General features: G+C 35.0%; 1 protein-coding gene across 1 annotated transcript in view; it reads right to left on the reverse strand.

Annotated features, from left to right (window-relative positions):
• Nucleotides 1-27968, reverse strand: part of LRP1B (LDL receptor related protein 1B) — a 1771065-nt gene that overhangs the window by 119102 nt on the left and 1623995 nt on the right. The window contains exons 69-74 of the mRNA XM_004375116.1: nucleotides 25232-25357; nucleotides 24181-24318; nucleotides 22119-22253; nucleotides 17998-18117; nucleotides 15960-16201; nucleotides 1107-1330 (exon numbers count right to left, since the gene is read on the reverse strand). Of these exons, the coding sequence (XP_004375173.1) occupies nucleotides 1107-1330; nucleotides 15960-16201; nucleotides 17998-18117; nucleotides 22119-22253; nucleotides 24181-24318; nucleotides 25232-25357 (985 nt within the window). The remainder of the gene's footprint in view (nucleotides 1-1106; nucleotides 1331-15959; nucleotides 16202-17997; nucleotides 18118-22118; nucleotides 22254-24180; nucleotides 24319-25231; nucleotides 25358-27968) is intronic.

Genomic DNA, 27968 nt, shown 5'->3' on the forward strand with positions numbered 1-27968 from the left:
TTGTTAACCAATGTCATAAAACAATATGTGTACTGAGTGTTTAATGAGAAACTATTTGTTCTGTAAACCTTCATCTAAAGTACAATAATAAAATAAAATATCATAAAAAAATGTTCAATTTTTTTGAAATTCCATTAAAATCTCAGAAGAAAAAATTTCTACCATGTGAAACTATCCTCTTATTGTGACAGAACATTCATTCTATTTTGGATATCACATCAAAATGCTGTCTTTTTCTTTTTTTTTTTGATGGAGAAGTAATTATTATAAATAGAAATCATTCTCTCATTTACAAGAGAAAACATTGCATAAATATAATAAGTAAATAATAGTTTATTTCTTTTTTTTTTTTATCTCGGGATCTAATGATCCACTTTATAACTTTATAGATGATTAGGGGGTTTTGTTTTGTTTTTAACATTTCCAAATTTCTTTTTTGACTATTGCTTATAGGTACCTCTTCAAGCAAAAGAAAGGAAGTATTTGAATTAAATTGTTTAAGTTTGTTTATATCATATTTTGCTCAAATAATGCATGCCTTCCATGTTTGTTTGCCAACCCCCACCCACAAGGTATTTTCATAAGCACCTCAATGTCAATTTTATTTTTACATGTTATTGTAAAAGAATTAGCATAGCACGCTTATGAAAATACCTCACGGGGAGAGGGAGCAGTTGGCAAACAAACATAGAAGGCATGCATATTTGGGTAAAAATATGGTACATATGCTTTTATCGTTTATTATTACAAATAACCCAAAATATCAATACTCTACTTTTAATATTTAATGTTATGTTTATTATCTTGAAAATGCACTTTTAGATTAAAAATAATGGCTCTGTTTCTATCACATCAGTTTCATTATTCTGCAATACACACCCATATGCACACACACACAGATTGCATATTGTAGCAAACTTTCTAGAAACAATAAAATTTGAGCCACCATTTCAAGTGAAAAGGACATGCTTTTATAAAGGGAAAGATACAGAGGTTTTCAGAAGTGTCACCGAACTATTATATGTTGAACACTCACTAAAGAAAAAAAGCCACAGAGCATGGGTTGATACTCATATAAAAAAATAAATATTAAGCCATTAACCTACCCTCTTTTAGGATTTACCGCAATAGCATAGGGTTCTCCAGCCATATTTGTTAAAAGTCTGGTGCAGTTGGGGCCATTCAGCTGCCCTACGTTGATAGAGTACCTCAGACTGGTCCAGTGAGTGGTGTAGTAACTGAACCAGTGCATTCTGGAATGATCAGTCCAGTAAATATTTCCAGCAACCCAGTCAACAGCAATGTCTCTGGGTCTTTTAAATTCAGGACACTAAAAGAAAACAAAATAACAAAACACAGTATTTTCAAAAGCAAATTAGTGGAGTTTTCTGTACGCATGCGTTGATGTTTGAAAGGTAAAATACTACGTGCATATGGTCAGATGTTACTTGTTACATAGACTTCCTAAGAACACATATACTTTATTTTATTCTTATTCCTTATAGATATGTAGCTGCACAAATCTTACATGTACAGCTTCTTGGAGTTTTACCTATAAATTCCCCTGTTTAACTACTACCTAGCCAGGATATTTCCAGACTGGGGTGGATTATCCAATATGCAAAGTAAGCATGGTGCTTACCTCGCTTACCAGATCATCTACAGCAAATAATTTCACATTTTTTCATCGCATCAAAGATTCGACTTCTAGGTACGGCTGTCATCTGTCTCTCTCCCAACCCGACAGCACCTTCCTACAGAATCAAAGCCTCTTTTCAAATTTACAATCCTTGACAAGGGCGGATGACCCAATAAGCAAGGTAAGCATGGGCTTACTTGTGCTACTTACTCATCTATAGTGAGCAACTTCATATGGGTTTCGCCACATCAAAGATATACCCAAGTGAAATTGTTCACTACAGATGATCTGGTAAGCAAGGTAATCACTGTGCTTACCTTGACTATTGGATAATCTGCCCATTTCCAGTACTCCAGAAAGATCTCCTGCGACCTCCCCCAATCAATATCCTCCTGAGAGTAATCATAATTATGACATCCCTAGATTAGTTTAAACAAATCCATATAAATAGGATAATAATCTTTTATGCCTGACTTTTTTCACTCAACATCATGTCTGTGAATTCCTCTATGTTGTTGTGTCTGTGATTAATATTTTTTATTGCTCTGTTCACTGTATGAATGTGCCACAACTTATTTATCATTCTAAATGTCACTTGGCTTGTTTGTAGTTTTTGTCTGTTACAACGAAAGCCATCAGTATTCTTGTACATATCTTTTTTTATAGTTGTACACACTCATTTCTATTGGGTATTTACCCGGGAAAAGGACTCCCTGAGTGGTGTGAACAGGTAACATGCTCAGCTGTTAATTGAAATGTTGGCGGTTTGAATCCACCTAGAGGTGCCTTAGAAGAAAATCCTGGTGATCTGCTTCTGAAAACTTAGCCATTGAAAACCCTACGGAGCACAGTTTTATTCTGACACAACTGGGTTCACCATGGGTTGGAACTGACTTAATGAGAACTGGTTGGGTTGGTTGGATTTAGGGTATACATGTGTTTAGCTTAGATACAGCTAGAATTTTTTTTCAGAATTTCTACCAATAAGCAATCTTTTCAGCAATGTAAGAAAGTCCAGGTTGCTCTGCATTCTCACCATACCTAATCTGATTTAAAAATTAGAAAAATATTAGTACAGATAAAGACAGAAAGATGTTGCATTTAAACATATTTTGAGAAAAGTTACAATGTTTTCCATTTATATTACACCTGAGAGCTTGGATTTTCTGCTTATTATAAAATTTTACTGAATTATTGTGAGACAAAGTTAAGAGTATTCATTGGGGATAGACAGCAAGGAAAATAATAATAACCTGATCACTTTGAGCAGAAACTAGTACAGTAATTAATTTAACATGGTCAGGTTTATTGTGCATAACCAAAAGTGAGAAGAGATTCCCAGAGGTATTATAGGAAGAATAGAAACAATTATTTGAAAGATATTACAACTAGACATGTGGTCATTATGTAAGAGCATCATTAGGACCAATCAACTAGTGGAAACATGAGTTTTTAATACACAGTAGTTTCTTGCATGGTTTAGTGGTCAACAAATTTTCTTAAGCAGGGAACTTGGATTAAAGGAGAAGACTCTGATCATTTCAAAAAGAACATGGGATGCCAAGTAACAGGAATTGTAAGTCATTGTCTGCCATGTAATTACTGAGGTCTCAAAGAAGGGAAATACAGTTTGAACTAAACACAGAACCCACAGACAATTTTAATGACCTTTATTATCAGTACTTTCACCCATTGGATTCAAAATTGAAATTATGAAATTCTACAGTACCTATTTCCTAATAGGAGCCCAGGTGGTACAGGGTTAAGAGCTTGGCTGCTAACCAAAAAGTTGGCAGTTCAAATCCACCAGATGCTCCTTGGAAACCCTATGGGGCAGTTCTACTCTATCCTATAGGGTCACTATGAGTTGAAATTGACTTGACAGCAATGGGTTTTTATTTCCTCTAAAGAGTCCTGGTGGCACAGTGGTTAAGCGCCGGCTACCAACCAAATGGTCAGTGGTTTGAACCCACCCAGTGGCTCCATGGGAGAAAGATGTGGCAGTCTGCTTCTGTAAAGAGTTACAGCCTTGGAAACTCTGTGGAGCAGTTCTACTCCCATCCTTTAGTGTCACTGTTAGTTGGAATCAACCTGATTGCAATAGGTGGGTAAGTATCCATCTATCCAACAATGCTACCCATCTATCCAGTACTATCCATCTATCCAACAATATCTCAGGATTCACTGAAGTTAAATGTAAAACACTGCAATACAGTGTGCTCTAGAAATGCTGTATAAATGATATTCATTAATGGGAAGAATATAAAGATGTAGCCAAGACACAAAATCATTTGCAAACACTCCAGTATTATTTAAGCTGACTGTGAGTCTTCCGCCCCCAATTTAGCAGCATTTATGTAACGTTTAAAAGTAAATATATCACCTAAGGGTATGTACATGCCAATGTGAGTCATAAATTTTCAAACATGAGAGATAATGGCAAAAATCACCATTATAAGCTATGTAGAAACTGTCAGAACAAATTTATCATTTTCTAACACCAGTAGAGCAAACCTTTAGCATTTAAAAAGTATGATGAAAGTCGTCTAGCATGAGCATAGAAAAATGCCTATTTCCCCTTATTAGATGTAAATACATACAAATGATTTTCTATTCTAATGATAGCCCGGCCAAAATATGACATATTTTATGCAAAGTTCCACTTTTCTTGAATTTGAGATTTTCATTTTATATAATTCAGCCTCAAAAAAAGGCTGATAGTATGTCCGTTCTATACCTCTAATCTTGGCCTACTGACAATTAAGAAGCTTAATTCCTAATCCAAATTCCTATATTCAGAAGTTTGATTTAGTGATATTTCTCGAGTAAGCAGACTGGCGAAGATTCTATTAATGGTCTATTCTAGAAAGATAAATCAAACTTAAGTCACATTTGTAGGGGAAAGAATGTGGACTTGGACAGGGGAAAACCTTACACAGCATGCTATGCACAGCAGTACTGCTGAGCTATAGAGTCACTTAAATCTAGATATTTATCCTCCGGTTCCTAGATCCAGGAATTCTTAATATCATTTCAAAGTAGTTGGAATATGGAGTAAAGGATGGTCATCAGCGAATTAATTCAACCTGAATCCATGTTATCATCAGCAACAAGATGATTCTCAGAAAAAAATGGAAGCAGGGTGAAGAGGTTAGCAGGTGGTCATCCCTAATAACGCACAACCTCCTGAGTCCTCATTGATCCTCAATGTTGAATCAATCATATAAGAACAAAAGGAGGAGGAGGAGAAGAAATGAGGAGGAGGAAGAAGGAGGAGAAGAAAGAACCAACAACATGGCCCTAATCTCAAAGAACCTATGGTCAAATCAGAAAATTGACTTTAGTGGTCAGTTCCATTGTTGTTGTTGTCGCGTGCCGGCAAGTCGATTTTGACTCACAGCCATCCTATATGACAGAGTAGAACTGCCCCATAGAGTACCCAAGTCTGTAATTTTTAGGAGAGCAGATAATTCCTTTTTACAGAATGACCAGGATTGTGAATAATATAAGCCATATGAAGGGACTCTTATGTTGAAAGGATGTTGGCTGGAGAGTGAAAGGCGGAGATTCTGTTGCGTCTTGATATTATGAAGAGATGGTGTATGGGTGAGGCATCAAAATCAATCAGATAAATGTAAAAAGTGGAAAAACACAGAAAAAGAAAATAGGTTCTGGCAGTGGAAATGGATTCCGACATGAGAAAACAGAAATAAGAAAGCTAAGCCACTTTCACCAAAGAGGCTAAAAGCAAACAAAACTAACACATCAGATGGGGAAAAAAATAAGAAAATACAAAGCTTTCATTTGCCCCCGTGGCTAGCTCACTAGACAGATAGGCCAATGAACTAGAAGCACTAATGAAATGTGTCCTGTTTAAGAGACTGCAGGAGCATGTGGTTACCCTGACACCAAAACCATTGCTCATATTGTTGCACAAAGTAGAAGCCACATTTTGACTGCTTTCGCCAGCAGATGACTTCTTTCCTAAAAAGTTTTCTAAATACACAGATAAACTGCTGAGGCCTGAGGCACACTTCTTTTTAGAGATATATTAGTCAAATGAATCCCATTGCCATTGAGTCGATTTTAACACATAGGGACCTGATAGGACCAAGTAGAACTGCCCCATAGGGTTTCCAAGGCTGTAATCTTTACTGAAGCAGACTATACCACATCTTTCTCCCATGGAGCAGCGTTTGGTTAGCAGCTGAACACTTAACCAGTTTGCCACCAGGGCTCCTTGTCAAATGAATGTGACCCTTAAGTCTTTTCAGAAAAATTGACAGCTTGATTGTAACAAAATCAGAGGTTACTACTTTAAATTAATAAACCTTTACAGCTGTGGATTACAATCCTATCTGTCACAATTTCAGCTTCAGTAAACTAACTGTATAAGTCACTGGAGACATTTGTTTTAAATCAAGAAAAGAGAAAAGCTTATGAAGGGGAGTTCAAGCATTTGAGCCATAGAAATACTGTCTTCTTTTTAACAAATTTCTATTGTTGGAAATGTGAAGTCAGAATGAGAAAACACAGTTAAAAGGAGAATACCTTGAGGTAATATCACATATTTTATTTGTTTGTAATTTTTTTCATCTTTGCGTACAATCCAAGAATGAAAAAGTCCATTCATATTTATGAAAGCTAATTACCTCCTAATGCAATGTATTTAAAATAAAGATATAAACCTACTCTCAAGATTTTGTGTGTGTGTGCATACACACACAGTAAATAAAAATTTATTTATATTTTTGGTCCACAAATTATAAATCAGATTAAATTGCCATAAACCAGGAAATGGAAGTAAAATCATGACTACATAAATTTTAAATATTACTAAATTCTATTGACTCACTAATGTTATTTAAAAGATCTAGATGTTTAATATTTCAGTCAAGGGACTCATCTAGCAATGGCAAATTTTAAAAAGAAGCAAAGAAAGGTATATTTCAAGATAGAAAATGTAAAACTGCATCAGTCATGAAACCCTTGGCTTATATTTACAAATCATTATGTTATCTCACATAATTTTAAGGTTATTATGATCTACGTTAGGACAATGGCAACTTGGCACAAACTCTCTGCTAAAGGATAAACAAACCAAATAAATGTATGTAATTCTCAGACAATTTCTGAAAAAAAGCAAAATTTGTCTTTGGATTACTGATTCACTATTATATGTGATCTTGATTATCTCTTTTTGTTTTTGTTTTCTGCATGTTCAGTCTTCCTTGATACATATTTCTTCTATGTCCCGCCTCCCCCCACAAAATAAATGAAAAAATAAAAAACCTGACTCTCAAAACACTATCATATATACAAAAGAAATCATGGCAGACTAGGGAACCCATTGGAATCAGAGGAACTTTTTTAAAACTTAACCCTATTGTGTTTTCTCTCTTAATTACATGGCCTAAAATAAAGACTGTGGGTGATGGATAAGATGTCTTTAACTTCTAAACACTAAATTATGTAACAGTTTAAATATTATGCATTTCAAGTTAGCCTGCATCTGATATAGCCTTAAATATGTGAACTTGTAGGCATTAGTAGGTGAAGAATTTGTTGGAGTTTACAGAAGCAATGTTGACATCATCGCCTTACCTGAATGATCTGGAAATAAGGAAGCAAAGTACCCTCTGAGAATTACAGTTGAGCCAGCACAACCCATATTATGACAGGTATTCAGAGTTACCTAAAAGCTGAGATTACAAAATTATAGGCTGAGGGGTAAATATGTTTGACCCAATGGTTAAGCGCTCAGTTTAAGCACTCAAAAGGTCAATGGTTCAAACACACCAGCCATCCTGCAGGCAATCTGCTCCAGTAAAGATTTACAGCCTAGGAAACCCAATGGGGCAGTTCTACTCTATCCTATAGAGTCATTATGAGTGGGAATAGACTTGGCAGTACACAACAACAACACATATACTTTTAAGTAGATTCTACCTTTCAAAATTTAGAATATGTTACTTTAAAATCTAAACTTTCATTTTTTTCTTGAAAAATAAGAATGTATAAGGTAATATAGCAATATCAGGCCAACATTCCAGAATAGCAGAGTTTCTGTCCTTGATTTAATGGGACATTTGTTCTTCAGTTTAATGCTATCTTTGGGAGCTCAGTGCTTATGTCCAATGTGTGACATTCATTTATATTTCCTGCCTAGCTTCTTTATTTATTTACATTTGGTTTGCGTCCATGCCTTACAGAGACAAACAGAAGTTGACTTTAACTAATAAATCATGTGTTTGTCAGAAATGGGGCTAAGACAACGATGAATACATAGAAAAGGAAGAGTTAGAGAAGCAAACATTGATAGTGTACCTCCAGGATTGTTTGGGTAAGCAACATGTAGATGAAAAGAAATGTTCAATCTATGTGGCGGATAGATCTGCGTGTATACACAAATACACACACACACAAATTGGGCTCTTATAACTCAATGCCTCTTATCCATCAGTTCATTCAGATTGTGAATATATATATGTGTGTGTAAAATATACATGTATACGTCTATGTGTCTCTCTGTGTGTGTAAAATGCTGAGTTTTATATATTACTATCTTGCCAGAGCCATTAAAATGAGGTAGTCTCCCAATGCCTTATTACTCCTTAGAGAAACTATCAAATTTTCCATTCTAAACAGACAAATATCACATGGGTGTATCTCACAATCATTATGCTGAATTAAAGAGACCAGATAAAAGGATACTTAAAATGTGTATAAAATTCTAGAAAATGCAAAATAATTTATAATGACATAAAATAGACCAATGGTTGCCTGGGGATGGGAGGGAGATGGAGAGGGGGAAAGAAAAGTATTATCAAGGACCATCACAGGAAGCATTTTGGAGTCATGGATTTGTTAATTATCATGATTGTGGTGATCATTTTACAAGTGTATACAGATGTCAATATTTTTCAAATTGTATATCTCCTATATATGAATATGTGCAAATTATTGCTTGTAATTTATACCTCAATCAAGCTGTCAAAATGCTATAGATGTTCAAGTATGTAAATTGACAGAAAAATATATTTTGTATGGTACAGAACGTATTGATGACTTTTAAGAGAGGTGCAGGTTTTGAGTGGGCACAGTTAAAGGAAGATGTTTACTTTTTATGATGCATATGTATGTATTTTTTATACAAATTGTGTTCAAATATCAATTTTAAAATTAAAAAGACCATAATTATTAAACAGTATTGATTTTCCCTGCCATACAACAGTTAATTAATATTTTATGTTTATATACATCCCCATGTATATCAAAGATTTTCAAAGAATTCATTGCTTCAACTATTTTAATTTAACTACGTACTTACTATGTCACAGGCTCAGAGTCCCTGGGTGGCACTAATGGTTAAGCACGTACTACCAGCCAAAAGGTTGGCAGTTTGAACCCACCCACAGGTGCCTCAGAAGACAGATCTGGTGATCTGCTCCCAAAAGGTAACAGGCTTGAAAACCCTATGGAGTAGTTCTGCCCACATGGGGTCACCATGTGTTGGAATCGACTTGATGGCAACGAACAACAAAAATGTGACAATTGCTGTTTAAAATGCAGGGAATACAGCAGTGATCAAAAACAGTAAAAATACCTGCTTTCTTAGAACTTATTTACAGTAGAGGGAGACAGACAATCAATAGTAAGCATAATAAATGACTAAATTACATAACTGGTTGGTAAGTACCATGGGAAAAAAAGAGCAAGATATTGAAGATCCTAAGGCAAAAGTGGGGCTCCAGGTTGCAATTACAACTAAGTTGCTTAGAAGGTGACAAATGAGCAAAGACTTGAAGGAGTTGAGGGATTGAGCTATGTAGAATATTTGGGGAATGAACGTTACAAGCAAAGGGAACATTTCAGACAAGGCATACTTGAGTATGTACCTGATGAGTTTTAGAAACAGCACAGAGGCCATAATCCCTGGGAAAGAGTGATGGGGAAAGTAGTTGGAGATGAAGTCAGAGAACTTTCAGAAGACCATATCTTGCAAGGCCTTGTAGGACACTGTGAGGACTTTGTTTGTTGTAGTGGGGACCGGGGGATATGTTGAGTAGAGGTATGATGTAATCATATTTATGTTTAAGAAAGAGCATTCCACATGCCTTACTGAGAATAGGCTGTTGGTGGGTGAGAAAGGAAGGAAGGACACCAGTTAGGAGCCTATTGCAGTAACCCAGAAGAAAGATGATGGTGGTTCAAACCTAGGTGCTGCGAGTAGAAGTGAAGAAAAATCACTATTCTGGACATATCATGCAGGTAGATTCAACAGATTGTGTGATTTGGGGTTATGAGAGAAGTCAATGATGACTCTAAGATTTTGAGCAACTGGTAAATGGAGTTGCCATTAAAGGAGATGGATGCAGAAGACTTCAGGCAACACAAGAGAAGTTTACATTTTGGCTTGCTACCTTGGGGGTTTTTAAGACATCCTAATGGAAAAGCAAAGTGAGCAGTTGGGCAGAGGCTGATGCCAATTAGGTAATTGTTAGCATGTAGATATATATTAAATCATGAAACTATATGAAATCATCCAGGAAGTGAAGGAAGATAGAGAGGACAGAAGAGCACCAAGGTGTGAGCTCAGGAGCATCCCAATATTAAGAGTGAAGAAGAGAAGGACCTGGCACGGGAGACTGAGAAGTTCAGGAAAATCAAGAGTTTGAATCACCAATAAAATAATAACTACTAGTGATTCACCATAGAACCATTTTGTATTTTAAGGTTATTAAAACATAAAATTATGTAACATAGCAAAGGTTCTACTAAAGCTTAACTGGCTAGGCTGATACTGTTACTATTGTAGAGCAAGCCTTCACAGCCCCAGCACTATTGATATTTTGAGTGGGATAAGATTTGTTCTGGGAGGCTATCCTATGCATTGTAGACAGTTTAGTAGCATCTCTGTCCTCTACCCACTAGATGCCATTAGCACCCTTCCCACCCCTTGTAGTTGTGTCTATCAATTTTTTTCTAGCTATTGATGAATATCTGGATTTGGAGTGGCATGGTGGTGGTGGTAGTGGGGTGGTGGTGGTATTTTCTCTCTCAGTTAACAACCACTGCTGTAGAACCATTAAATGCTTCTCTTATGTACCCAAAACTTTTGTCAAGATCCTTAATAAGCCTCTGTTGCCAAATTTAATACTTGTGCTTATTTGGAGCCCTGGTGGTACAGTGGTTAAGCACCATGGCTGCTGACCAAAAGGTTGGCATTTTGAACCCACCAGTCGTTCCTTGGAAACACTATGGGGCAGTTCTACTCTGTCTTATAGGGTCGCTATGAGTCAGAATCCACTACTTGGCGACAGGTTTTGTCCTCATTTGGGAGCCCTGATGGTGCAGTGGTTAAGAGCTCAGCTGTTAACCAAAAGGTCGGCATTTCAAATCCACCAGCCACTCCTTGGAAATCCTATGAAGCAGTTCTACTCTGTCTTATAGGATCTCTATGACTTTGAATTGACTCAGCGACAATAGGTTTGGTTTGGTTTGTCCTCATTTACTTGATCTTTTAGTAGTACACTAAAAATCTCACCTTATCATCTTTCTCAAAATATTCTCTTCTCAGGTCCTGTGATTCTACATTATCTTGTTTCATCCTAATACCCTGGCTACTGCTTGGCATGTTTTTCTATGGCTTTAGAGCTTGGTCCCAGTCCTTCTTTACTTCCCTTCTACTCTCTTTTTGGTAATCAAATCTAGCCTCATATATATTTGCCTTCTATATACTACTATTGCTTAAGCTATAGGTCTACCCTTGAGATCTAAGATCTAGGCTTGAGTATACCACTGACTCCTTAACACCTATATTTGTATCTCTTACAGCCATCTCAGACTTAACATGACTAAAATTGAACCCACAATTTAACATCCTCAGTGTCTATCAAGTTGTGTAATCTAGAAATCTAGTTATCAGTTTTGAGTCCTTCCTATCTTGATTTTCCACTTTCATTTCCAAACTTTTTAGTTATAATTCTAAAATATACATTAAAGCCACTCACTACCTTTCATCTCCATTGAGACTACAATATTTTAAGCTACAATAATCTCTAACTTGAACCACCATAATACCTTTCTAAAGGGTCTCCTTTTTTCCAGGCTTTTCCCTACCAAATCCCTTCTCTACATAAAAAGCAAAATTTTTGGCTTAGATATAAATACAATAACATTTTTCCTTCTCATTCCTTAAGTCTTCACTCAAATCTCATTTGTTCAAATAGGCCTTACTGATCACGCTATCCAAAGAAGGCCTTACGGTATCTGAGTTTTCTTTCTTACTTTAGTATTAATTTCACTCATACTTACCAAAATTTAAATTTTTTGTATTTATTTATTTATGAGTTTATTTGACTTTGTTTTCCTCCCCCAGAATATAAACTCAATGAGAGAAAGGACCCTGTTTGTTATCATTATTGTATCCCCAGTACACAGCACCACACCCAACATACGGAAGGCTTTAAATAAAGCTTTCTATATGAATGCATAAACCTCTTCTGGCTCATCTTGTAATTCTATAAAGTTGGATCAATAATTTTCTAAGCACCACTAATTACAGAATCATATCTGCATTATAGTCTTATTAGATTATATTCAGTAAAATTTTGACAATTGATTACAGCTGTTACAGAACCGTTTAACTCTAATCAATATGTATTATTGAGTGCCTGTCTTATGCAATCAACAACAATCAAGGCACAAAATGGTAATAATGTAAGGATCTGATAGTTTTAGATTTATCCGATGTAATAACTAATAAATGATAGTAGTTGTTAACTGGTTTGAATGAACTCAGATGGTTTAAAAACTATTCTTGCTAAGCAAGTAAAAAGAGTTTCAATTTAGAGTTACAATAAACCAACAAAACCAAACTCGTTGCTGTCAAGTCGATTCTGACTCATAGTGACCCTACAGGACAGAGTACAAAGAAAGTAAATTTTTACCAATACATAAAAGCTCTAAAACAAAACTCATATATCTGTGTGTGATACATATAGACACACAGATTGGGGTTTGAGATTTATAGCTAGAACTGCAATTAAAAATTGGAAATTATTAAGGATAACTTAATTGGATATTTTGTTAAAAACTTTTCAGAAAAATATGTCCCAATCAAGGAAAAAGATATGATTATTGATGAATAAAATCATAAGCATGTTTATCTTAAACATTCTCTTTTTCATAATAAAGAAAATGTCAAAAATGGTATTTTATGTTCACTTCTGAAAATCAGGTTGATCAGATGAACCATTTGTTTTGCTCAGGAATATTTAGTTCTTTAATGGTAAAAATCTAAATCGGTACTTTTAAAGTCTTTTGCATTTTTCGAAACATTGACCTATTTTATAGTGTTCGTCATCATGTACTTTGCTGCACAGCATTTCATACTAGAAATGATAAATTGCCAGAAAGCATGTACAGTTGTTGCATAATGCTATCATATTCTGTTCTGACTACTAAAATTCAAATTTAGAAATCTCATTATGCTTTACATGTAGATTGAATCATGTCAGTCTTTAAAGTTTTAAATTATTTAATTTTCTTAAAGGAAAAAAAGTTCATCCACTTTGTATAGCCCAGGGGTTATAAAATCTTAAGCATTTCTAACTATAAATAACTTACTCTGCATTTTAAATTTCAATTTGCAATCATAATTAGCATTCCAACCATTTTTCACAGATTACAGAAGAGCATTCCCCTCATAACTTCCAAAAAAATATTGAAATTATCTCTCTCTGGAATAGACTTAGCTCACTGAGTAATATTTTTCTTCTGATACAACATAATTCCTGCCCTTTACAGGGATGGAAATGTTCCAATATATTCAATGTTTGTGAATCTGCTTTTCAGACATCCTGCTATTATATGGCTAACTTCTTCCACTTGGTTCATTTACATTTCATGGCTTATTTCACATGTTGTAACTAAAGTATCCATTGTTTGATTTGTATATTTTTTTCTCCTTTGCATATTGATTCAGAGACAGGAATCAATATGCCATAATCAGCCTGGGGAATTTCATTTTCCTTTTTCAAGGGGTGGGGAAGTCTCAGGTCAGTATCATTTAATTTTTGTCTCAAAAATTAGAAGATGAAATAGCATACACAGTGAACTAACGGATCACTATCTGGTGATTGTTATATTTTACACGGCAGCATACATCATAAGCACAGAGAGGCAACCCTCCAGACACAAGCTGAACTGATTGCAGATAAACAAATACAAATTGTCCAGGTAATAGCTGGATAAATATACACAATGTTTTCAGATGAGTAATCTGAGACTCAGAGAAGTGTCAAGTCTCTCAAGTTAAAGTCTAAGTTTTGCCACATTACAGCTGTATGGTCATGGATAAGTCATCTAATTGCTCTAGAACTCACATTTTTCATTAAAGTAAGGTGATAATGGATTTATTCTATCTTTATAATATTAACATGTCAGTACTTCAAAAAAATTAGGAAACAAAGTTGATAATAAAATAATTGCCTTCATCACTGTAATACTGAAGTGATTTTTATAATATATTGGCAGGAATTTATACAGAATGCTTAGTGGTTTAGAATATGATGCTAAAACATATGGCTGAGATGTTCCAAACTTATAATCATAGTTAGCTATAATGGGCTTCTTGGTAGAGAATGTACTCCTATTTTTTACCCACTTTTCTTCCTCGTGAATGATGTTAGTCATGGGTAAGGGTAAGAAGAGAGAAAAACAAAAACAAAACCAACAGAAAGTCTACAAGTCATCACTACCACTAAATGAGCAAATGAACTTTCATATCCTATTGTAAGAAGGCTAATCACTAGCTTATATATTAATTTGAAATTAAATTAGTTTATATATATGTATATGTATGTTTGATATAGTTTATATATGTATATATATAAACTAATTTAATTTTCAAATTGTCTCATGAGATAGAACTAAAAATACCCTCAACTAAAAAGATGAGTAAAATGAATACACAGAAGCTAAAAGGCTAGGAAGTGCCAGGGACAAGATTCAAATCCAAGCAATCTAACTCCAGAGTATATATTCTTTATCACTTAATTAACAACAGAAATATCACGGGGGCAATGTTTTTGCAAAGTAGACTTCTGTTTGAAAGATAAAGGAAGCTGAAGTTAACCAGGACTCTGAGTCAGCCTTTTGGTCTGATAGACAGGTGGACAATTACATGTGAGTGAAGGAGAACAGAGTGAACTGCTGATGACCTTGGCTCTGGCCTAGAACTGTTGTTGATAGAAGTAAAGCTATTATTTAACATGGCTTTGGGGGAGGAGGTGTTAATAAAACAATTCTGTTATATACGGACTTTTACTTACAGCTAATTTAATCAAAACCTGAATTTGAAACTAATATTGCTTCTTATAAGATCAGTTATTTCTAACTACTACTGATAAAATTAAAATATATTCCAAATTTTCATCAATTAGTATTCAGGGAATTAAATCTTTACAGTAATTGTCACTGCAAAAGAAGTAGTGAGGGCTTCCAGATAGGTACTGCTGATACTTTTCAAACACAAAATTTGAATAGCATCCTGCTGTGTTAGCACTTGACTTTTTGGCTGTAGGGAATGGGACAGACACCATAAAAATAAGTATTTATCCATCATTTTTCTCCCAGGTTACTTCAAAATGTACAATACAGAATAACTTGACATGCTCTAAAACAAAAAGGGATATTCTACAACAAAAAAAATCTAAACAAATGTTCTAGTTTATTTTTCTCAAAAGGAATAACCATGATAATCAACATGTCCTTCATATGCCAGCAAACAATATTGCTCTGTTGCAGATGTTCCCTGTGATATAGTTATCAGCAGTCAAAAGAAACGGTTACACTATTGAGTTGATCTCTTGCTCTAGGAGAGAAGTACATTTCTGATACTGTTAAAAATGGAGCGATTTCCTGTGCATATTTTTGACAGTTTACATTCTAATCTAAAAATATGAGTGATGGTTCTCAATTCCACCTCATGATGAAAAAGGCTCATGTTCATAATATATTTAAAAGCACTATAAAATATGAAATGTTTTAGAAATTTTCGCTATTATTCATTACCATTCTTATACAACTAAGGCAATTGCATTAAAGGAAAAATAACATCATGCAATTAAAGTAAATTATGTGCAGTTATAGAGAATAAGTAAGTAGGAAAAAGTTTCATTTGTATATGAGAAGAAGATCTGGAGGAATGATTGGCTATGATAATTCTTTCCAACGGTCAGATATTATGGTAGATAGATAGGAAAAAAAAAATAAAGAAAGTGGGCGGTAGGAACTTTCAATATTATTTACTTACAATCAAGCCACTGTTCGCATGCCTTTTTTCTCTGCCACGGATTCTTTTGTAGAAAATTCCGCCTGGATTAAACTGAGTACTCCAGATAATCATATCTCTTTGATAATATACATCCATCCCTGTTATCCTTGAATTATGTTCAATATGAGAAATTTGTTGATGATCGCCACTGTAGTTGAATGGATATATAAAACCCAGGATATCAGTGTCATTAGCAATGTAGAGAACTTGATCTTCAGAGCCTGGAGATTATTATAATGAAATACAAAAATAAAGTAAATTTCAACTAACGTAAAGGCAATCAAAATACTTTCAAATTATTTTGAGTTTCTATTCTTACACATTTTCTTGCTCAATAAAAATCAACCAACTTGATTATTGTCTTTTATTATTCATGACTTATGATTTCTAATACCCATTTACCTACCTAAACATTGCTAGTTATTGTAGATTTTTCTAGTGCAAAGTTTATGTTACGGCTAGAAATTAAGTATTTGTAGAAGGCACCCTTTTTATCGAGAGGGCTTACTATATGGTAAGTGGCAGTTAACTACATTCTAATACTTTCATTCTCAATATCTAGATACTATACTGTGTACGCATTAAGCTTCAAATGTTTCTGAGCATTTAGTTTATGTTCATGAGTGGCCATTACAATAGGCTAAGAAATGAAAATTAACATAGGCTGAGTCTACTTTTTCCAGTAATCATATATCTTAAATGCTATTTTATCTGTATTACACAAGGATATCAGAATGTATCACATTAAAATGCTATAATATCATTATCAAAAATCCTGTTAAGTGGAACTTTCTATCCGGAAGAGTGGATGCCTTAATACAATATTGATGTTATTTCTATATTGAAAAAAGTAATATTCTGAAATGAATCCTGAAAATATTAATGAAACCTGAAGTTCTTAAATAGAGATTATAGTGTGTACATAGTATCTGCAAATTAAAAAAAAGAGGTATATTTCAATTCTATAGTCTTAATCGTTATCACTTAGAGACCATCTACAGTGACAGACACTGCTCTAAGCCTTTCAGAGCTTATCTCCGCTTTTTATAACAACCATGGATAGTAGGCATTAGTATCCCTATTTTACAGATGAGAAGCTGAGGCTCGGAGAGTTTAAAAAGTTCCCCAAAACCATATAGCTAGAGAATTGTAATGCTGAGATTCAAATACAAGTGCATCTGACTCCACAGCCCACATCAAATCCACTACACCATGATGTTTCTTTCTTGTAATAACACCATCTGATTAGTAAGGTCCAACCATACCCTGCAGCTAGCAAAAAATTACAATATTGTTCTGGTAAGAATATATGAACATTTTATCTATACCTAAAAAAGTGCACCTACCATATATGTGATTTAATTATATACATATATATTTGTCATGAAGGAGGTCTGAATTTGAAAGCATGATTTTGTTTTAAAACTATTAAAGCCATAACTCAACATTGCATTCTCATTATAACATTAACCTTCAACCTTTTATTTTTATCTCAGTGGCTTAATAATTTTTCACATACACTAGAACCAAAAAACCAAAACCCATTGCCGCTGAATCGATTCAGACTCATAATGACCTGATAGGACAGAGTAAAACTGCCCCATAGGGTTTCCAAGGAGCAGCTGGTGTATTCGAACTACCGACCTTTTGGTTAGCAGCCGAATACTTATAACCACTGCGCCAGGAGGGCTCCATGTGCACTAGAGCAGACCCTAAAAAAAATACTTTATATTTTATCACACAGACTTAAACTTTTACCCCTCTGGCAAATTGTTTCAAACACAAAGTGATTTTAACAGTAACCATGCATTTGAGAGTCACCTCTAGAAACCATCCCAGGTTAGATTAATTAACAATGAGAGCAACCCAGCTAGCCAAATTAATCAATATTACAAAAGAGAGTTATAAGAATAGGAATGAAGCTATTGCTAAAATGCAATACACAACTTTGTTTTTCCATAAGAATTTTAAAGAAAAATTATAGTAGTGTTTATCCCAATGATGGCCATAACCTTACCTTTTGCTATGCAGGTGTTATTTCTTTCTTCAAAATTCTGGTCACACACACATTTATATGATCCTTCCATATTAACACATTGGTGGGAACACGTGCCAAACACCAAACATTCATTAAGGTCTAGAACAGAAAGAACTGAAAATAGTATTATCATACCCCAATTAACACTTTCATTCCTTTCACATTTCTAAATAGCCAATTTTTTTTAATTCCTTGAACTTATTATTACTATTTCTTTCATTGTCCTTTCAAACTTTTAAGTCCCTGACTTGCTGTACAGTATGTTTATACAAAAAACCAAATCAAGCCCATTGCTGTCAAGTCGATTCCAACTCACAGCGACCCTGTAGGACAGAGTAGAACTTCCCCTTAAGGTTTCCAAGGAGCAGCTGGTGGATTCAAACTGCTGACCTTTTGGTTAGCAGCTGAGCTCTTAACCACTAAGTCACCAGGGCTTCGTACAATATGTTTAGGCCATAATAATTTTTTAAAATAGTTTCACTATAATAATTCATCAATTGATTATACATTGCTTGTTAATACACTTAAAACCTTAAAATATCCCTTTCAAATTTTCTAGTATTTTCATTCACTCCAATAAACCCTTCCTGAAGTTTTCTTTTAAGCCTCCAATTATCTACCTCTACACCTTTGCACTTGTCATAGGTTATTCCTTTGTCCTCTAACGTCCTTGCCCTCCTTTCCATAGAGAATTTCTTTTCATCTTTGAATGCGTACCCGAAGTGAATCCTTTCTTTCCTTCTTGGACTAGTATACAGTCGTGACTATCTCCTTAGTTTCTCCATTTTTTACTTTCTTAGTGTTTTCGTCTTATAGAATTTCTTATGCAATATTACAGATATGTGGTCATACATTCATCTCCCCTCCATGATTGTCAGTCATTGAAGACAGAAATTCTGATTTATTTATTATTTATTTCCAGCAGTTTTACAATGCCTGGCAGATAATGAAGACATGAATGCACCTCTAACACACATCTGGCTTCATATACATGAAGTGACTAAGTAACAAAAAGGGCTGCACTGAAGCTATATGAATAACTTTTATTCATGTATAAATAAATATATATATATATAAATATATATAAATCACAAGCAATAGGCAATATTCTGTGTATTGGCAAATGTCTCTGACTTCAGTGGCTTCTGTAGGATCAGGATTGAGGTCAGGTGATTCTGATGAATTATCTCCTCTCTTCGTTGCTTCTTTACTTTTTCTTTCGACTAGTATTTGTACTATGTCCCCCTTATCACCCATGTTGTTGTTAGATGCCGCTGCAGCGATGTTTGACTCATACTGACCCCTTGTGACAGACAAGAACTGCCTCATAGGTTTGTCTAGGCTGTAATTTTTATGGGAGCAAATCACCAGGTCTTTCTCGCATGGAGCTGCTGGGTACGTTTGAACTGCCAGCCTTTCGGTTAGCAGCCCAGCGATTAACCATTACACCATCGGGGCTCATTTTATCACCCATAGTTGCACTAATTGTGTAATAAAGTTGTGAGATAAATCCATCACTCCTTGGATTAGAGAATTTAAGAATAAGGACGGTGATAATAATTATCTTTTGTTTCACACCCAACAATCTTCCAAGAGCTCAATGGTGATGATAAGGACTTCCCAGTGACAACTGTAAATAGCAATGCCAAGGCTTAAAAAGCCTTTGTGATTCTGTTGTTTTTAATGTGATATCTCGCCCAAGGAGAACTTAAGCATTCTCATAACAACTCATTTCTGTGTCTGATTGAAAAGTAGGGGAAAGGTATAAAGAAAATTTGTTTTTAACTAATATTGTTTTTAATTAACATTATATAGAGATGAAGTGAAATATGTGTTAGTAGCACTTGGCCATCAGAGTATTATAACAAACATTTCTGATTTATTAGACACCTGTAACTCTAAATAGAGCCCTGGTGGAGCAGTGGTTAAGAGTTTGGCTGCTAACCAAAAGATCAGCAGTTCAAATCCATAAGCCACTCCTTGGAAACCCTATGGGGTAGTTCTACTCTGTCCTATGGGGTCGCTATGAGTCGGAATTGACTCCTTTGCAATGGGCAATGAGTATTAACTCTGAACAGGTAGTTATTTGTTACCATGGTTTCCTTTATGTATGTAATCAAAATAAGCAAAAATCTGCATGATTTGACACAATCTCAGTTCCTTCAAATGCTTCCTTAACGGCTGGAATCACCATTTTTCTCCTCAACTTTACAATAATACCTGCATCATGAGCTTTTGAAGAGAATGGAGCAATTTCACTCATGCCCAGGGCCTAGAACAGTGCCTGGTACTCAGCAACTCTCAATCCCTTTCTACTTCTCTTCTGCTATTCCCTTTGATTTTTCTTCCCTTTATGTATTCCAACTGAAGTGTTTGGACTTCAGTATCAAATTTCAATTTCTTATACTTCTTTTGAAGTACATTAATGAAGGGCACAACCAAATTCAGATTATTTGGACTACAAGATCCAGATAATATTTTTCCCCTCCTTCACACTAAGTCAAAACTGTTTTCTTTATTATGAAAACTTCATTTATTAAGTAAAGATGTAGCTTTTTCTTGAGTTCAGAAGTTACGCATTTGCCCAATAAAGTATATAAAAATAGTGCATTCATGGCAATTTAAAATAAAATGTAGCTTGTAGATTGTATTTGCCATGGAATAAAGTTTAAAATATCAAAATTCTTGATAATAATATGTCTAACTTTAGTAAATATAGAAAGGAAACAGAGACCACTATTCATCAATAAATATTAGAATATCGATATTGGAGTTAAAATCTTCAACAGATGTGTGTGTGTATGTTAGGCTATATACAAGTGATGAAAATTGCCTGAGAAAGAAGAAATACTGTAGTCTTGATAAATAATTTGGTTTTGTTTATTATTAAAATAGAGAAGGTTCAGGTTATCAGCTTTCATTGTTCATGTTAATGGGGAAATAAAATGTCAAGAATAATCCAAACAAGCACATGTACTTAAATGTGATATGGCTACAAGTTTCTTCCCCTTTTAGGTGAGTATAATTACTTTATTGTAATAATTCCATTTTGATTGACAATGCAAAATCATTTTTCTTTACCCAAGAATATCATAAAGAGACAATGTAGAAAGAAGTTGACAGGTGAAACATTCTAGGGCTTCTATTCACCCTAGGTAAGCCAGACATAGACAGTATAGGTTTGACTGTAATCACAATAAATAAAATCAAACCAGTTGCTATTGAGTTGATTCCAACTCTTGGAGACCTCATGTGTGAGGTAGAACTGTGCTCTGTAAGGTTTTCAATGGCAAATTTTTCAGAAGTAGATCACCAAGTCTTTTTTTCTGAGGCACCTCTGGGCAGACTTGGACCATCAACCTTTCAGATAGCATCTGAGGGCATTAACCATTGGTACCACCCAGGGGCTTCAATCAGAAAAATAGATGATCGTAAATATTAGTTTCAGTGGAGACATGTGCAGAAAGTGTACGTGGATCTATATTTCAGGGTCTATACTTAAAGCCCTGATTTAAATTATATTCACATATAACTTACTATGAGATTCTGGCTGTCCTACATACTCATTCTTTGAATGATCTCAAGTAAGTTTACAGAGATTTTTTTTCAGATATTGTCTTTGAATTTAAAAGGCATATCTTGATAATTTCAAACACTGTTTAAGACACAGCCTCAGGACAAAAGCCCACAATTCTCTAAATGTGAATTTCTTATTGCAATACAGCAAAATGCCACAACTTAGGAGAAATGGATCCTCACAAACACATTTTTTCATGAAGCGAGTCTAATTCTCCAATAGTTCCTGAACCAGCAATTTCTTTATTTGCATTTCAAAAGAGAATTGTTACAATACTGAAATTCCTGCAGGTCTGAATTCGCTGTAGAAAAGGCTTTGTAGCCTCAGTGATGGTTAGCATAGCAGTGCAAACAAACAGACTCTTGACCCCAGAGACTTTCACTCTCCTAAGTAAAATGGTATCCCGTAGATACACACCGTTTTGATGAAAATCAATCCCCTGTCATCTAGCAATTTAGCAGCCTTGGGAGTCTTTTTATAACCCAAAGATTTAAGAGCAAGCTGTTGAGGAAATATACTATACCTTCGCACTGTCTGTTTATCAAGTTTCTCTGAAATCCAGGCTTACAGCGACAGAAAACAGATGTTTTTATTTGATTACAATATGCATCATCTCCACATGGATTCACATTATCTTCACAGGTATATTCAGTTGGAGCTAGGATTTAAAAATATGATGAAAAGTAATATAATTCTAATTCCTGAAGTGGGAGTTCATATTTTTTTAATTTGAAAATGGTATTTATTATTCCTTAGATTACTCTTTCTGAATGTATAAGATTATGTCTTTCTCTCCATATAAGACTTCATTTCTTATAAAGATACAGAACCAGATAAACTGAACTTATTTACGTTTAATATCATTTAGACCAAGCTGCCAACAGCCGACACTTAATAACTGTCATCGAGCTACACTAATTTCTAACAGGAAGCCAAGAGTCAATACTTCTACTGACAGGCTATTTTTTTTTTAATGGTACTATGTATGATTACTACATCCTTCTTCAAGAATAGAATATATTCTAGAAGCTACTTAGAGATGTATTTATTTCTAACCTAAACTATACTGTCCATGGATTTAATCAAGGGCAGTACCACATTACTCAAGCTGGTAAACTAAACCAGCAGTTCTTAAACTATTTTAGCCTGGACACACATGTGAGGGACAACATTTGAGTGTTTAATGTGTTCCAAAGGTCATGGGCTGCAACACCGTTGGGATGGGCTATGGGTTATGTGTAATTTCCTGCATAATAGTGACAATTTCATTCTTGTCTATTCCATTTGGAAAAATATTTTGGAGTGCAAATAAATGAGAGGGGCATAGCATTGAATTTGCTCTAATTTACTTAAACAAATCAAATTATTGAGAAACATGAGAACTTTAAATTACTAGAGTTTTAACCATTACTAATCCCAAATGACTTTCAATATTTTACCATTAATTAAAATACACCAGTAGAATGATATCATGATTGAGACATATGTGGTCATATCCTGGTGGGAACTGTTTCACCACCCAGCGAGGGACAACTTAGATGTATACATGAGAAAAAATAAAATCCCTAAAGTAGGAAGTAGTTTGTGATTTTTATAAGCAATCTGAATTTAAGGTCATAAATTCAATTATTTTTATTTAATATGGAAAATCGAATATCAAGCATTAGCTAAACACAAAATTCTTAACAACCAGAATCTCACAATTCATAAAGAATCATAGCACTCTAACTGAACAAAATAATGACGTCTTCTTTAAGAATAATTCAAAAATGAATTAAATTTAAAACATTGCATAAATTATTAAGACCTTCACCATCATTCAACCAAATATATAATTCAAAGGGGCCCTGGTGGTGCAGTGGTTAAGGGCTCGACTGCTAACTTAAAGGTCGATTCGAGCCCACCAGCCACTCTGCAGGAGAAAGATGTGGCAATCTGCTTCCGTAAAGATTTATAACCTTGGAAACCCTGTGGGGCAGTTCTACTCTGTCCTATAGGGTCGCTATGAGTCAGAATTGACTTGACGGCAATGGGTTTAGTTATAATTCAAAACCACTAAATTTATATTTTATAAAATAAAATATTTAGAGATATAGTTTTGTTTTGTTTTTTTTTTTCTGATACCAAAGTCTGTATTTGAATACTGAGTTCTTAGCTTTAGTCCTAACAGGGTTAAAAAAAATAAAATCTGTTGCTATTGAGTCAATTCTGACTCATATTGACCCTATAGGACTGAGTAGGATTTCAAGGTAATAAACCTTTGCGGAAGCAGACTGTCACATCTTTCTCCCATAAAGCAGCTGGTGGGTTTGGACCTTTCTGTTAGCAGCCTAGTACTTAACCTTTACGCCACCAGGGCTCCTTCTAACAAGGGTACTCATTGGAAAATCAATCTTGTCCCTTCTGAAATTAAGTGATGTTCTAAGATTGTTTTCTCAAAGGCTTAAAAAACCGGAAGGATACAACTTAAGCAAGTTTTGAAGAGCAATCTTTCCACACAGTAGTCATGAAAAGTGTAGTCATGTTTAAGCAGAAATTGGACTTGTGTGTCACTGTACTTTGTTTAACAACAACAACAAACTCACTCATTCTGCAGCCTTGCTCATCTGAACCGTCTCCACAGTCATCAAGGCGATCACACTGGAGGTCCATGGGGATACATTTTTTATTACCGCAGGCAAACTCATCCTTTTTACAAGGTCTTGCTTTATATGTAAGCTTATCTAAAGAGTCAGTAGGAAAAATGATTAGTCCTTCAAAGAATCCAAACAAACTTACTGATCACTTAAAATGTTCAATATTTCCAAGATATGTTACTGAATGCTGTGGATAGCATGGGTCTATAACCCTTTATTTGAAGTGCTTGGAGCCAAATATATATTGGATTCAGGTTTTTTTTTGTTTTTTGTTTTTTAATTTTAGAAATGCAACCATGTATATACCCTGTAAAAAAAATACCCTATTTTAACAGGAAAATATTTGAATATTCACCCTATATTAGATTTTTAAAAAGTTATATAAATCACCTCAGATCAGTTTAGGTCAGGTTTTGTCATCAAATCAGTTTGCCACATACTTAAGCCTTTTGTTTCAAGAACTTCTTGAATTTCAGAATTGTACAAAAGATACTGTGACTGTATATAAATAACCTATATAATCTCCTTTTCCTCAAAGAGCTATGAGTTTGAGGGAACATTGTTAAACCACTATGTTGTTTCTCTCATCTATATACTATTTCCTCAAATAAAATACTTACCATCAACTGAGATTTACAGGTTAGCAGGGGTCTGGGGAGCCCTGGTGGTGCAGTGGTTAAGAGTTGGCCGCTAACCAAAAGGTTGGCAATTTGAATCTACCAGCCGCTCCTGGGATACACTATGGTGCAGTTCTACTCTGTCCTATAGGGTCACTAAGAGTCGGAATCAACTCAGTGGCAACGGGTTTGGTTAGGGACTCTGGACAGAGCTATACATCTTCACTACACAAATGATAAGTTAGCTGATTATCTGTCAGAAGATTGAGAGTCTGAGAGAAATATTCTCGAATATACCACCTGGAATATATTTTTATAACCTAAAATCATTACTTTATCTTACTGCATCACTGAATCAATTATTATAAATTAATTAGATTTACCACCACAGTGATTCTCATCTGAGTTGTCCCCGCAGTCATCAATCCCATTGCACATTTGCTCAAGCTGCAGGCATACTCTGTTATTTCTGCATCGGTAAGGTCTAGCGGGTGGGCAGAGAAATTTGACTGAAAAAAGAAAAACCAAAGCAGTTCCTTTGGATGCACTGACTTATGAAGAACTATACTTCTTTTGTCCTCCTTTCTTTTCCCCTTCCTTTTCAAATTTATAAGCTAGCTTTAAAAAATAGCATTTGTTGTGAACTTTAACTACTCATGGATGCCGGAAAAAAGTGTGATAATAGAAGCCTAAGATCATAGCTGTTTATATTAACTACAGAAAATAGTGCACAGCTGAGAATCTTGAATTAAATAACAAAAAGTCAAACTTCATGGTCTCATTTTCAAATGCCTTATCTTAGCGGACTTCACTTGGTGTACCAAGTTAATTTATGCCTACAATTTATACAACGTAGCAAGGCACTTAGCTATCTCAAAGAGCAATTTCATACAGCATAGATCTTGAGCAAGCATATGTTACAGGCCCAAAATTAAAAAGAGGCCATCTAGTGAAAAAATAACTACTTGTGGATACTGGAAAAATGTGTGATAATAGAAGCCTAAGATCATAGTTGTTTATATTAACTACAGAAAATAGTGCACAGCTGAGAATCTTGAATTAAGTAACAAAAAGTCAAACTTCATGGTCTCATTTTCAAATGCCTTATCTTAGCGAACTTCGCTTGGTGTACCAAATGAATTTATGCCTACGACTTATCCAATGTAGCAAGGCACTTAGCTATCTGAAAGACCAACTTCATACAGCATAGATCTTGAGCAAGCATGTTACAGGCCCAAAATTAAAAAGAGGCCATCTAGTGAAAAAATACTCCAACAATACCATAGTTATGTTTCTTCCTCTCTGTCTCTCTAAACAAATGTGCAGATGAGGGCATGTAAGATGATCTTTGTTATTCACTGTTTATGTGTATATAAATGTGTGTGTGTGTCTGTGTGTATGAAACTTAAAGAGACAACAATAAATGCCACGGTATTTTATACCTGTTACTTCCATCACTATCCAATCTGAAGACTTCCACCCCTAAAGTAGAAAACATCTCTAATTAATCTTCATTCTTACATGTGAAATTCCCCAGAGCTCTGTCCTTGGTCACTTTATGTTCTTCATCTTGAAATCCCTGCTTAGATAGTCTCATTTACCCTGAAGACTTTCAATTTTCTATCTAGTTTTAGCATCTCCCAATTGACTTAAGATCATCCCCTCGAGCATTTCAAATTCATGAAGTTCAAAGTTCAATTCTTATTATCCTTCCTTGGCCCCTCTCCTCTCTAATCATGACTTTCTTTTTTATTGTCCATAATTCAGTTAGTGACACATCACAGCCAGAAATATGGGCATTATTCTAACTTCCTTCTGCTCATTTACCTTCAACATTAGTCACTAAGTTCTGTTGATGTTGTCCCCAAACTTGCCCCATTCTCTCCACCTCTGCAAGATACAATCACAATAGCTCAACTCTCCATTATATCTCTGAGAAATGGCTGCAGTAGACTCTCAAATGTCTCCAGTGAGACTTCCACCCTCATAAAGAGCTTCTACAATGCCAGCAGAACAATTGATCTAACACATTAATCTGATCATCACTTCTATAGCTGTCCATCAGCTTCAGAAGACAATTTAAGTTTCTATGTATGGTACGGGGTATTGGTGGCACAGTGGTTAAGCATTTGGCTGCTAACCAAAAGATGAGCTGTTCAAATCCTACAGCTGCCCCTTGGAAACCCTATGGAGCAGTTCTGCTTTGTCCTATAGAGTTGCTATGAGTTGGAACTGACTCGACTGCAACAGGTATGGTATGGTATGAATGGTATAATAGACTAATCATTATCTGGTCCATGCTACTACTACAGATTCATCCATTCTTTATCATGATATTCTAGAAATACTACTTTCTTACATCTCATTCAAAAAAAAAAAAAAAACCCAAATCCATTGCAGTCAAGTTGATTCCAACTCATGGTGACCCTACAGGACAGAGTAGAACTGCCCCATAGAGTTTCCAAGGAATGCCTGGTGGATTCAGACTGCTGACCTTATTGTTAGCAGCTGTAGCACTTATCCACTATGCTACCAGGGTTTCCTACAGCTCCTTAAATATGCCATATTCCTCTTGCCTCCACCTTCTTGCTTTACTTGAAATCTGGTTCTTTCTTCAAGTATACTCCCTCCTCTTTAGGTTTTTCAGTAATATCTCTTAATTTGCTCAAATCTCATGTTTGAAGACATGCTAATTTCCTACTACAGTTTTAAAACTTTTATTAATTCTCATATTCTATTTTTAAAACAAAGAAACTAAAACCAAAAACTTCTCTTTTTAGAGCCGTGTGATTATGCCCCTTTCTCATTACTATTATCTTCTCAACCGTGTAAATAATACCCCTACCCCAACCCACTGAGGACTGTGGCACTTCCCCTTATAATATTTTCTCTTCATCACAATTCATTCCAGCATCCTAAAAAATGGCCAACCAATTATTTGTCCTCTTTGCTCTGTGCATTTTTCATATCCAGTGTCCTTTTCTTCTAGTCCACCTAGGCCACCCAGTCTCTTACAAGGTTGTGGGCATTGGCTGATTTCAATAAATTTCCTTTTTTAATTCAGCCACTGTAAGTCCCTGATGCTTGCAGCTAAGGGCACTAACATGGTTGCATCCTGAA

This window comes from Trichechus manatus, unplaced genomic scaffold, assembly GCF_000243295.1.
Source record: "Trichechus manatus latirostris isolate Lorelei unplaced genomic scaffold, TriManLat1.0 scaffold00033, whole genome shotgun sequence".
NCBI lineage: Eukaryota > Metazoa > Chordata > Mammalia > Sirenia > Trichechidae > Trichechus > Trichechus manatus.